At 33.5% G+C, this 13,807-nt stretch overlaps 1 protein-coding gene across 12 annotated transcripts in view; it reads left to right on the top strand.

The window, feature by feature from the left end:
• The window catches only part of ATM (Serine/Threonine-kinase ATM-like protein), a 124,881-nt gene that overhangs the window by 25,299 nt on the left and 85,775 nt on the right, over window positions 1-13,807 (top strand). For all 12 annotated transcript variants that reach the window (XR_015816501.1, XR_015816502.1, XR_015816503.1 and 9 more), the window contains exons 16-23: window positions 1,870-1,918; window positions 2,221-2,292; window positions 3,377-3,532; window positions 3,623-3,709; window positions 7,995-8,179; window positions 8,863-9,472; window positions 9,559-9,630; window positions 9,769-9,939. Coding sequence is in view for 8 of the 12 variants with exons in the window: in XM_088211798.1 (XP_088067924.1) it covers window positions 1,870-1,918; window positions 2,221-2,292; window positions 3,377-3,532; window positions 3,623-3,709; window positions 7,995-8,179; window positions 8,863-9,472; window positions 9,559-9,630; window positions 9,769-9,939 (1,402 nt within the window). In the remaining 4 variants the exon portion in view is untranslated. The remainder of the gene's footprint in view (window positions 1-1,869; window positions 1,919-2,220; window positions 2,293-3,376; window positions 3,533-3,622; window positions 3,710-7,994; window positions 8,180-8,862; window positions 9,473-9,558; window positions 9,631-9,768; window positions 9,940-13,807) is intronic.

Below are 13,807 nucleotides of genomic sequence, written 5' to 3'. Positions count from 1 at the left end.
TTACATGTATACATATCTCTACTCTCATTTCAATATAAAAGTAAGAAATATTCAGTATTTTTTCTTAATTCTTTACAACATTTAATGATAGATAATTGATGATTGATTTTAGTGACTAATTAAGTGTATTATATATTATTGATTAGGTGTGAAAATCAATTACTTGATTCCTTTCCAATTTTTGGTAGACTCTTGTACTAACAAAATGTGGGAAAGTTATATAATTTTACTACAATAGAAAAATTACAGATTTCAATTCTGTTTTTGTGGTATCAGAGCTCGAATTCATCTAACCTAGCCCTCAATGTAAGAGATTGACAACAGAGGATCGATTACCTCTGAAGAAGAAGAAGAGGTCTACTCCACCATGAGTTCTAACAGTCAGAAGGCTCCTCGTTCCAACTCTCGGTGGCGAAGTTAAATTTGGAAAACTTTCGAGAATGGGCAGAATCAATTAAACTCATACTTGATGGTAAAGGATGATTGGGGTACCTCATCGGAGAAGTAATAAAATCGACCAATTCAAATTCAGCCACTATGCTGAAATGGAAGTCTGAAAACTCCATGGTAATCAATTGGCTTGTGAACTCGATGAAACCATCAATTAGGCAAATGCACGTGTTCCTGTCGATGAACAAAGAAGTTTAGGATGCCGTGCATGAAAAATACGCGAACATGGAAAACTTGTCACTAATCTTCGAAATAAAAAACCAAACTTTGGCAGATGAAGTGAGGAGAATAAGAGGTCATAGAATATTATTTGTTGTGATGTTTTTTTGGTGAGGATTAGATCTGTGCATCAAAGAAGGGTTAGAGAGCTCCGGGGAAAACATCCGTTACAAGAGAAAGCTGGAAAATGAAAGAGTATATGAATTTTTGGTCAGTCTCAACCACGAGCTTGATGATGTCTGGGGAAGAATTCTTAGTTGTCGACAGCTGCTTCTGCTCGATCTATATTTACAGAGGTGAGGCATGAAGAAAACAGGCAAAATGTGATGTTGAAGTAAGTGAAAAGGTCAAATACTATTGTTGGTTGGCTAACTGCTGAAGGAGAGTTAAATGGGCTTGCTGGCCTGGAATTTCAGCCCTAAGTAGAAAAGAGACAGTTCCTAAAACAGGTTTTAGACAGCAAAAGAATCGGACCTAGTGTGGATATTGCAAGAAAAAGGGACATGCTAAGGTAACCTGTTGGAAGATACATGGAAAACTAGTAGATTATAAGCCCAAGTTTAGCAACCGGGCCCATGGATGTCAACCTTCTGTTTAGGACCAGCCGAAAAGAATGAAGAAGAAAAACCAGGAAATAATTTTTCCACCAAAAATGTCTTCAGTACCAAGCAACTGGAACAAATCTATAAACTTTTCTTTCATTTTTTTGTTAGACTCTTGCACTATAAAACGGGGGAGAGTTGTACAATTCTGCAACAATAGAAAAATAATAGATTTTAATTCATTTTCGCTTTCTTTAGAAGGGTGTCTGGATTGGCACTGTAGAGGGATTTTCCTGCTATTTTATCTATGTGCATGTTCTTTGGTTTGTTGCTTCTATATTTGCTAATTTTTTAATTGGAGAATGCTTTATCTTTTTGTTCATAATTTACTTCTCCCTTCTTAATAATATCTATTTGTTTATAGTAAAATCTATACTTTTTCTGGAATTCCTTGTTTAAAAAGTATTGGCGGTAAAACGTTCTCTGAAGTTGAGAAATAACTTGTAATTAACTTTGTGATTGCAGGTACTGGTTATATTATAATATAAATACCTTCCTAGTTTTCAATTTTGTTTGCATTGGAGAACTCAAAATATTGATATGTACCGGATGGATTGTAATATAAATATCTTATCTAATTGCAATTTTTTGATTGCAGGTCTGTTTTATACTTCATTGCATGCTACTTTTCGAGGAAGGGCCCTCAAGTAAATTGTTTTTCTTTTTCTTTAAATATTTTTGTTTCATTTTAGATATTGTTTGCACCTTTTTTTGGCTTTGTTTCTTGGTTGTTATTCATTGCATTAGTTGTTTTTTCGTGGATTCAAGTCCAATTGGAATATAGCTTGGTCTAGCTTATAGTCAAGATTCTGGGTATAATCTTAATTTCTTCCCGTCTCATGTGGTTAAAATTCTATTTTGCTTTAGAGGAATTCTAATTTTTTGAGCCATGGGCTAAGGAAACAAAACTAACTTTTCCAATATGCTTTCTGGTTCTAAAACATTACAGGGCGACCTTCGAGACAATTTACATCTCAGACGAACTCTTTTGCAAGCAATATTGAGATCTTTTAGCTGGAAGGTTTGAACTAATTAAGGCATGACATAGTTTTATTTTCATTGCTTTTCTGTTATACTTCTGTTTGTAATTAAATAGAGCGAGTAGAATTTTAAGAAAGAACTTATTAGTTGCCGTTGTATTTTTCACTGTTTGGGCTTTCCAACTTATAACTTTACCTTATCTAGTTCACTCAACAGTGAAGTATTAATGCATTGCTGGAACGGATATATGCTTTTGCATTTTTCCTCCTATTGCTGGTCAATGATACTCTTCCAGCTTTTGAGAGGATTATTCAGTCCTGGTAGTGGAGTTTTTATTAGACAAGATAGCAGATTTCCAGAAACATGGTCCATAGGGAGCGTTTGAGATTCAATTATGTGAATCAGTATATGGAATGCTCTGTTTATAGCTTTCTTGATGCTTTTTTCTTAATTCAAAGCCCATAACAACAAAGCCTAGGGCAAGTGTGGAAGCCTCTCCCTCATTATTATTAAAAAACAAGCTTTATGGTGCTAAATGTTTAACTACTTGGGTGAATGTTGGTGCTCTTTCCTTCCACTTGATATAATTATTATTATTTAAATAAAAGAAAATGATATTCAGAAGGCCCTCACCCTTACATGTGATATTATAGTTTTTCATTCCAGAGAGAGAGAAATGAAATAGATCTTTAGGAATCTTTTTTGGTCTTACACTTTATAGCTTGGATATTCATGGTAGAAGAAAAAAAGTATTCTAACGTGCATTTCATTTAAACATCTGGACACCTATTATACATGATATTATGCATATATACATATATTCACACATACCCGCATAAGATTGTACATGCTTTTGCGCATACACACATGTCCAAGTGAATTTGGTGGTTGTCTGATATCACAATTTGCCAAAATTTCCTCTTTTGTTTCTTTTTGTTTTTCCTTTTGATCTTCATGATGCTTTATTTTTTCTAAAAAAAGTGTCTGTGTTTTATGTTAAAACATATTATGTTTCTATTTACGTTTTGAGCTGTAAGTATTTAGAATGCCAAAAGTGTCATGTTCCTCACATTATTATTTAGTATTGAAATATCATTCACTGTAACTAGTAGCTTTTTATGTAGGGATCTGCTACATTGAACGAGCAGAATGCATCATTACTACCCGCGGCTGTTTATGTTCTTTGCGTTGGTTTTTCCCCGTTTACACTTTGTTATAGAGGACATTTTCCCTTGCACTCTAATGTGGATCAGAATAAGAATCTAGATGATTGGATCAAGGTATATATTGATTTTGAATCTCTTCTTGTCACTACAGTTTTGTATTTTTTTTTCTGCCTCTGAGACACTAAAATTTGATCATGTTTGTAGGCAGAGGAAATTGAGCGTGAAGGGGGGCTTAAGCTTTTTGAATGCTCAGTGGAAACTCTCACAAAAATCATAGGTTCTACTGCTGAGGTGCTGCTATTTACTATTACCAGTATAATTTATATTGAAGTTGCATTTTTGATGTAGGACAAAGAGAGCATGAGCAAAATGGTTGAAAGTCCACCTACCAATAGATTCAAATATGTGCTAATCCAACTTCTTGTCTTAAGCAGATTGGTATCTTCAGGGAAATCTCCCAATAAAGCAAAATCATGATTGACTTCCATAACTGGAGGTTCTTTTTTTATGGGATTAATTTGTATTTAGTTTTCTACTTAAACTCTCTTTAAAATCTTCTTCTATATATACCCAACTGTTTTTTTTTTTGAAATAAAAGTATAAAATTATATTAAAAGGCACCAAGGGGGTGCTGCCCATATACAAAAAATTTATATATCAATAAGCATATTTACAATTACTCCAAAGTTATCTAAACTATGTATGCTATGTCCCAAAATATAGGAGTCAAAATAGTGTAACCATCTATCCTTAAGGTTAGTGAAAATGTCCTCCTTACCATCAAGAGCTATATTGTTATGTTCTTTCTAAATTATCCACATAATTCTTCTATATATACCTAACTGTTTTTTTTTGAAATAAAAGTATAGAATTATATTAAAAAGCACCAAGGGGGTGCTGCCCATATACAAAAGATTTACATATTAATAAGCAGATTTACAATTGCTCCAAAGTCATCTAAACTATGTATGCTATGTCCCAAAATATAGGAGCCAAGTATAACTATCTATCCTTAAGGTTAGTGAAAATGTCCTCCTTACCATTAAGAGCTATATTGTTATGTTCTTTCCAAATTATCAACATAATGGAAGAAGGGATGAGGCGGGCAGCTTTGCTAGTACCAGTAATCCCCTCCCAAGCATTTAGTTCATTAAGGACCGAGCCAGCTATCACCTATTTGATACCCATAAATGGTTACATGATTCTGCAGTGCTTTTGCACAAAAAACATATGTCACTAATCCCCATTTCATTGAATTATCCATAGTAAAGATACGCTCTTTGGATGCTTCCCAAGCAAAGAATGAGACTCTAGGAGGGCAAGGGTCTTCCAAATGATTTTATGGGGAAAGTGATTGGTCACCCTGGTACTATGGTTAATCATGCTGTTGTAGAGGGAGTTGACAAGAAAATTCTTGTTTTTCCTTAAAGTTCAACAGTGTCATTGAGCTGAACTGAACTCATTAGGGATAGAAAACCGTCATAATCCTCAATTTTCCAGTCATTTAAATTCTTGCAAACAGAAATGGAGCAGACCCGGTGATCAATGCCACTGAAAGCATCCCTCAAGAGGATATGTTTGTCTTTTGCAAAAGCAAAAATGTTGGGAAATCTCGACAAGAGGCTGGTCTTACCAACCTAGGCATCCTGCCAGAACCGGATCCTGTTACCATTACCGACATCCCATCTGATATACTCCAGCACTTTATTGTAAATACGCATAATACCTCTCCAAAAGCTTAAACCGTGGGATCCTGTTAGCAAGAGTGAGATTGCCGTTGTAGTCTTTTCTCATCCATTTTATATCAATGATCTTTTCCCAGAGACTGTTGTCTTCATTTAAGTATCTCCAAATCCATTTGCCGTGTAGAGCTTTATTCATGGTGGTGAGAGAGCGCAGCCCCAACCCACCCAACCGGGAGGGCTCTTCACCTCATCTCAATTGACAAGTTAGTAAGCTCTTTTACTGTCAGTATCGCCCCACCTCCTTTGTCCAGGCTTTGATCTCAGCTTTGAGTCCTCTGAAAGCAATTCTATAGCTGACAGTACCTTCAATAACAGTGCTATCCCAAATGAGATGCACAAGATCTCTAAAACTGTCAACTTTCATCTATGATATGAATACATCTATTTCTTTACAAAAGTGTCACAGGCTTAACCTTCCTAAAATGGTCTCCAAAGGAAAAAGAAACACAACTAACGAACTCTTAAGAGTTCTTAGAGTCTTCTTGGATTAGACAACTCAATCAATACCTCAAAACTCTGCCTTCCAAGACTTCTCTTCAAGTTCTACTAATAATTGGTCTAAAATGGTTATGAAAATAATGCGATACACATTCCACTTAGTAACAAACTATAACACCATAGCAAGAAATCAATAAATATCATAATAAATCACATATAACACATACATTCTCCAAAAATTAATACTTTGATGATAAAATTTCTTGATGGAGATATAAATATCATCAATGTGCTTAAAGAAAAAAACCACCAAACATCATGGTGATTTAACGGATCAAACTCCTAAACAAATGGGTATAAAATCTATTGATGAATAACAATATTCCATTCCTCATACAACAAGCTTTCACTATTATCATGGAAGACACAAGGTAGTTCTCAAGTGGTCGGACTCCCCTTAATCTTATGAATAGGCACATAATTCCCGGAAAGGGTTGGGTTCCCTCCATAAAATGGATGGCATAATTTACTCCTTAAACAGTATAGGTGGAAACAAACACTCCCTGCATGATAATGATGAACACAAATCAAAATTACATATCAACAAATTTCTTAAAAGGTTCAAACATCAAATTGAGCAAACACATGGTTATGTTGCTTAAAAAGAATCATTCAATAATAAAAAGATAAATACAGAGTTAGGAAATTATAGATATGCTCATAAAAATCAGATTATTCATATATATAACTAAACAAATATAAACATGATTTATATAAATCAGATTGTGTATATAAATATACATCTTAAAACTATCACTAAATCAAATGATATATGCAATCAAATTAATATATGGGTAAATTAAAACAACTTAAAATAATTAATAATCTCTAGAATTAGGTAATTACAAAATCTCCTTATATATGAAGTTGTTTGAAACTAAATATTACACGGAACTTAGGATCAACCATTGTGATAAAAAACTCACACATATAATTTAACACAAAAGCTTAATTCCTAAACAAACCCTCCCTCATTAACTCTCAATCAATCTGTGATTGAGAATTAAGATAGTTGAGAAAAAAATAAGAATTGATAAAACAGCACAAGAGTTATCTTGATAAATAGAATCAATTCTTCACTTAACAAGAAGGTTGAAGAAAACTTCTCCAATGATCACTCAAAAGTTGAAGGCTAACCAAAGCAAAAAGCTTGTATTTTATTGAATTTGATCTTGAATATATTACAGCTAAAGAAGTGAGACCTTTTTATAACCATAAGCCTAAAGAATTACAATAAAACTTGAAGTTTAAAATCTAGGAAACTAATCTTGAAATTCTATCTAGGACTCTTAAAGAAAATAATAAAATAAGAACTTGTAAATTAACATAATTAAGACTCTTCACTCTTGGATAGTTGTTAAATTCTTCAAGGATTGTAGCTGATCACTCTTGGACCATTTGCATAATGAATAAAGACAATCTCTGAGAAATGACAAATTATCATCCCAGTTTTTCCCAAGTAAATAACGTAAGCACTCAACATATGCTGTAGTGTTTGTATTGTTTTCTATGATTGACCATCAGTTTGACAATAAAATGCAGTGCTAAAATCTAATTTGGTGTCCAATGCATTCTGAAAATTAGTCCAAAATCTAGTAGTAAATTGATGATCTCTATTTGAAATGAAAGTGGTTGGGATTCCATGTAGCGTCACGATTTCTTTAATGTAAAGTTTAGTTAGTTTCTCAATTGAATTATTGATCTTTATAACTAAGAAATGAGCAGATTTTATCAGTCTATCCACAATGACCCGAATAGTATCATGAGTTAATCTTGTCCCTGGCAATCCTAGTACAAATCCATTGTTATATTTTTTGATTATCATAAATGGCAGATTTTTTCAGTCTATTCACAAACACGCAAATAGCATCATGGGTTAATCTTGTCTTTGACATTTCTACCACAAAATCTATGGTTATATTTTCCCATTTCCATTATGGAACTGACAAAGGATGACGTAGTCCAGTGGGTTGTTGACATTTGACTGAGATTTGTTGACATGTAAGACATTTTGAAACATATTAGTAGTATCCTTTTTCAGCTCACTCCACCAATACATCGGTCGCATGTTTGGTACATTTTAATACTTTCTGGATGCATAAATGTTTAGAGCAGTGTCCTTCTTCTTATTGTTTATACATTATTTATGTATTATATTGTGTTAAAGAAAGAATGAATTAGGTTGGAGGGTTTAAGGATACATTACACTCTTTGTGATTAATTATAGTTTATTGTCTACAGATTACCTTAATAATAAAATACTTTCATTATAGGATTTTCAAATTCTGCATTAGTTCTCCGTGCAACTAATGTTGGTTTTTTATTCTATGCAGGCTTCTCCATCCCAAGTTCATCAACCTGTTCGTCTTCCAAACCAGTTAAGAGAGCCATTGCTTCATGAAATGGATATTTGTATACTTGGATTACTCGAAGATAAGGAGATTGAAAGATCACTATCAGAGATCTTCCTTACATGTGCTTTGTTATCTAATCTTATATATGGTTCAATAATGACCAGGTTTGTTTTTTCTTCTCAACACACATTTTAATACTCAGTAGTATCCTTTTTCATCTCACTCCACCAGTACATTGGTCGCATGTTTGGTACGTGGAATGGCCTAAAAAAAGAAGATTAAAGTAGTGATTTGTAGGTTGAATTTGGACATTGTTATATTTCAACAAACTAAAATTGAGAGAGTGGACTGTTTTTTGATTCCTAGTGTACAGGATTCTGGGTTTAAAGATTTGGTTGCAAGTTCCTCCTTGTGGGCTTTCAAAGGGATGTTGGTGATAGGAGTATCAGATTGGATTCTCTTGTTGGTTCAGTTGAGGGAGATTTATACTTGTCATGCTTAATATTATTGGGCAAGCCAATTGGTGTTTCAGAAGTGTTTTCAGCCCAACCTAGGCTTTGTTCCTTTGTAGAGGCTCTTCATTTGTTGTTTCTGGTTTTGCACCATTTTTGGTCTATTTGTGCCACTACCATGAGAGGTTTCAACAATTTTATTCAGGCTGTTAGCTTAGAGATCTTCCTTTATCCTATGCCAATTTATTTGTCTTTCTCTATTTATTTTTGTTCAGATTGTAACTTGTAGCTGATGTTCATGGTTGGTATTGATTTTGGCATTTTATGTCTCTTATACTTCATTCTTTATTTTTTCTTTTTCTTGTTTATGCTTTGAAATCATTGTTTTGTGACAGGAAAAGGGAAGGAGTTTCATCGTTTATCTCGAAACTGGGCCTGTATCTACTGGAATATCTTGATCTTGCTACTAAAGTAGTTCAGGGAATTGAAAATGACATTCAATCTCTAGGCTTTCTGGGCTCCAACTCTAGTTCTACTGAGAAGACTTCAATTGGGGCTTCTTTTAAATTCTTTGTCAGCTGTCCTATTTTTGCCAAGGGGCGGGATCAAAATGTTCTGGATCTTGCAATTTACGATGCAGTTATTCAATCCATGGAGATGCTACTGAAGGAGCTAGCAAAATTGTTTGAAGAACAATTTTTGTGTGTAAGAAATCTCCAGTCTGAGGTAGTCTCCTTCGAATCAACTTCACTTGATTCTCCTGTACAAATCTCTTGTCCCATGGATAGCCATAGAAGTCGGATTTTGGACATGGAATTAGATATCAATGAGGATATTAACGATGTGGATGTTATAGCCGGCGGGAAGGTTACTGTGAACACATCCTTTTATGCTTGCAAGTGGAAGCTGGAGATGGTAGCCCTGATTTCAAGTTTTTTCTCAGTGTTACATGGGCTTACATGGGACATTCTGTTCAATCTCATGGATAAAGAAAGTGATAAATTGGTACTTACTGAGTTATTGTGCTCATTAAGTTGTTTCTTATCTTTTATTTTTCTTTTCCTGAAAAAAATGATTTAAAATGTTTTCAGGTCTATGAGAATATGCTATATAATCTCTGTCAACATCCTCATTGGCCCTCTTCAGCAAAGATTACAAATTTGGTATGAATCGATCTTGTGCTCACTGGGGAAAGTTTACACTTCCTGGATATATAAGTAAATGTCATGCATTTTATTGGTCAATCCCTGCTTGCAGTTTGTCCTATTACTTACAGTTCCATGCTTTCCTTTTGTACTCAGGTGAACTTAATAAATAACTTGATTGAAAGGCATGCAAGTCTTAAGCTCGACTGTTATAATATACTTGCTGCTATCCATTGTTTGCTTGGTACTTTGGTATCTTTGACGTCAGACACTGCTCAAAAAGCAATAGATGATGACTTTTCTTTGAGGGAAGGAGGTACCAATCAGGTACTGAAAACTTACTGTCTGTGTAGTTGAAATGCAAATTTTAGTATGGGTCTTAGTGCTTTTAAATTTACTAGTTTGGAATTATTATTTCGAGTTACTAATTATTCCGCAAGTTTAAGCTACTTGGATGCGACTATATTGCATGGGCTAATGGGGATCTTTTTTGATATTTTGCATTAATGTATTTCCCTCTTTTCACTCTCAGATAATGCGATATTTTTTATGGGAAAAACAATCCCAAAAGTTTAAGCTACTATAAGAATGCTAGCATTATTTAATTGCTAACATGTTCGCCTATGTGAAGTGAATTAGATTAAAAATGTGATAAAGCAAATATATACTAGACTTTAGATTGAAAATTTCATTTTAATTGAAACTGAAGTCAAAATTTGGAGTTCTCTTTGGCTTTGATCCCTTGTAAAATTATTAAGTTGAGTAACTAACTATTTCAATAACTTTTGCTGAACACCTAGGAGAGAGAGAAAAGCAAAGGGACTTAGAGTATAATACATGAGTGGTATCATGGAACATTAATGGGCTAAAAAATGTGCTTAAAAGAAAGAAAATTAAAGAATTTTTGGGGAGGGTTAGTCCTAACGTAATAATATCCAGTAGACAAAAAAAGAATCCATTGATAGCCTGTAGTGTGGGATAGTTGTTTTAGGGACACTATGTTTGCTTCGAAGGTTAATGTTGTAGAGGGGACTTTCTCAGTTTCATTGTTGTTCAATATCAAAGGAAAAGGTTCTTGGTGGTTTACAAGTGTTTTAAGGCTCCACTATATACAAATATAGGTGTTGTTTTTGGGAGGAGCTTGCTGTCTTTCTTGACAGGTCTGTGCTACCCATTTTGGTGTATTAAGGGGAGACTAAGTGCTTGTAGGTTCACTCGGGAGAAAGTGGGAGAGGTGGCAGAATCACCACATCATTGCATAATTTTATTACTTTCATTAAGGAGTGTGGGCTTAGAGATTGATCATTGGCTTAATGCTCATTTCACCTGGCACTGGATAAAAAAGATGTTGTTTCATCACGGTTCGACCAATTTTTGATTCCTCTGCCTTGGGAGGATGGTTTTCCAGATCTAGTTTGGGAGGTTCTCCCACGACCTATATTAGATCATTTGTCTATTTTTCTTGAATCCTAATGAATTAGATGAAGACCAACCCTGTTCAGGTTAAAAAATATATGGTTGCAACAATGGGGTTTCAAAGGTGTGGTGAGATAAAGGTGGAAGGATGAGGACGAATCAAGGTGGGATGCATGCATATTTATGTGTAAATTGAAAAATTTGAAAGAGATTAAAATGGAAGAAGGAAGAGTTTGGGAATTTATTTTTGTAAAGAGTTAGGGAAGAAAATACTGAATATTTTTCGTATTATTATTCAAATAGGAGTCGGGTATATATACATGTAGATGGATTTATATATGGTAACCAATATAAATTACGCTATTAATTTTCTCCATAATTATGCCAATAAATTTGAAAAAATAATTATTTTGTTATGTGCAAAGAATATATATAGTATTCTAACACTCCCCCTCAAGTTGGAATATAAATATTAATCATGCTCAGATTTTTCTGAAGATACTTAATCTGTGTTCCATTCAGAAGTTTTATGAATATATCGTCAAATTGTTTTTCTATCTTCACATTACTAGTTGATATAAAATTTTTCTAAATTTTTTTTCGGATGAAGTGACAATCAAGTTCGATATGTTTGGTTCTCTTATAATACACAAGATTTGAGACAATATAAAGGACAGTTTGATTATTGCAATAGAGTTTTGCAAGAAATGTGGGTTTCAAGCCCACTTCATTTAAAAGATGATGAATCCATAAGATTTCGCATGTGGACTGGACCCTAACTCTATATTCAGACTCTGGCTTGAGCGAGATACAACTATTTGTTTCTTACTTTTCCATGATACGAGATTCCGACAAAAAAAAAAAAATAACCCATAGTAGACCTCGTATCAGTCTTAGATTCAACCAAATCAATATCTGTAAAACATTCAATGTGAGTATGTTTATGATTTCTAAAAACTATGTCAAGTTCCGAAACACTTTTTAAGTATCACAAAATCTGTTCCATAACTTCTCAATTTGTGTAGACATAAATCGACTTTCAACACTGATAAGATATGCAATATTTGGACAAATTACATTGAGTTAATTCAATTTCTCATCTAATCGTTTGTATTTCTCTAAATCATCAAGAGAATCATTATTATCTTTTGTAAGATGTACATTTGGTACCATTGGCGTATTGCATGACTTACCTCTCAGCTTTCCTGTTTCTGCAAATAGATCAAGTAGATACTTCATTTGAGACAAGAAAATCCTTTCCTTCCTTCTTATTACTTCTACCTAAAAAAATATTTTAAGAGCCTCCTTAACTGTCTTGGGTATAGAAGTTGAATCTATATAAGCAATTAAAGAACTAAACGAATGAGACAAGTGATCATATGAAGTGAAATTAGCAATGATATAAGTAGAATGAGAAAAGGTGCATTATCGGTACCTTTATGAAAATTGATAGGAATATCAAGATAATGGGTGGTAGGATCAGATGACAAATAAACTAGTGCAGGACATGTATCATTAGTCTGTTGTCTTTTGGAATAAACGTGAATAATGACGGTTGTCCTTGAGTTGGAGGCACACCATTATCAGTTTGCTTGGAGGCACATAAGGAGAAATACCATTATTTGGTTGCTCCGTAAAGGCACTAGGTTTGAATCTATTGATGAGTCACTCATCGTTCTTCACCTGATTTGTAGAACTGGACGGTGACTAGAAGAGTAGTATATTTTTTGAAAAGACTATATCGGTTGATAGTAGATATTTATTGAGATCTGAATAATAACACCGATATCTCTTTTGCAAGCGGTAATATCCCAAAAAGAAAAACTTCAAGGCATTAAGATCCAACTTAGTAATACTGGGTCGCACATTTTGAACATAACAAGTACTACCAAGTATCTGTGACTGTACTGAAAATAATGACTTGTTTGGAAAAATAATACTATAAGGAATATCACCTTCAAGTACTGTAGAGGGTAGACGATTAATTAAGAAATAAGTAGTGGATACAACATCGGCCTAGAATTGTTCAGGGGCCTGTGTTTGGAATAAAAGGGCTCGATCAGTTTCAAGTAAATGTCTATTCTTTTTTTCAGTAACCCCATTATAAGATGGTGTATAAACACAAGAAGAGTGATGAAGAATCCTTTGTTGACTTATATAATTCTGAAATGAATTTGACATATATTTTTTGGCATTATTACTTTTTAACACATGCACATAAATATTAAATTGAGATTTGATTTTCGCATAAAAAGCACAAAAATGAGCAAATACTTTAAAATGATTTTTTATAAAGTATATCCAAATCATTCAAGAAAAATCATCCACAAAAGTATAAAATACTTCAACTTTATTTTAGACATAACAGGACATGAACCCCAAATATCAAAATGAATTAATTTAAAAGTAAACTCAGCTCGTTTATTAATTCTTAGACTCAACGAGGTACGATGATATTTTACAAATTGACACGACTCCCAATCTAATGAAGATATATCATAAAATTGAGAACCCAACTTTTTCAAAACAGTGAGAGATGAATGTCCCAACTGACAATGTGCGTCAAATGAAGAGACAACACTAGAGCATGCAACTGATCGAAGTACCCAATTATCAAAAATATAGAGATCTTCTGATACATATCCTTTACCAATAATCTGTTTCGGTATAAGATCCTGAAAAAACAATAATCAGGAAAGAATAAGATACAATAATTAAAATTTTTGGTAAGTTTACTTACGAAATTAAATTGAAAATAAGTTTAGATAGATATAAAACA

The sequence above is a fragment of the Carica papaya genome, chromosome 9 (assembly GCF_054855325.1).
Source record: "Carica papaya isolate Zhongbai chromosome 9, ASM5485532v1, whole genome shotgun sequence".
Lineage (NCBI taxonomy): Eukaryota > Viridiplantae > Streptophyta > Magnoliopsida > Brassicales > Caricaceae > Carica > Carica papaya.
This window is presented reverse-complemented; position numbering and strand designations above follow the sequence as displayed.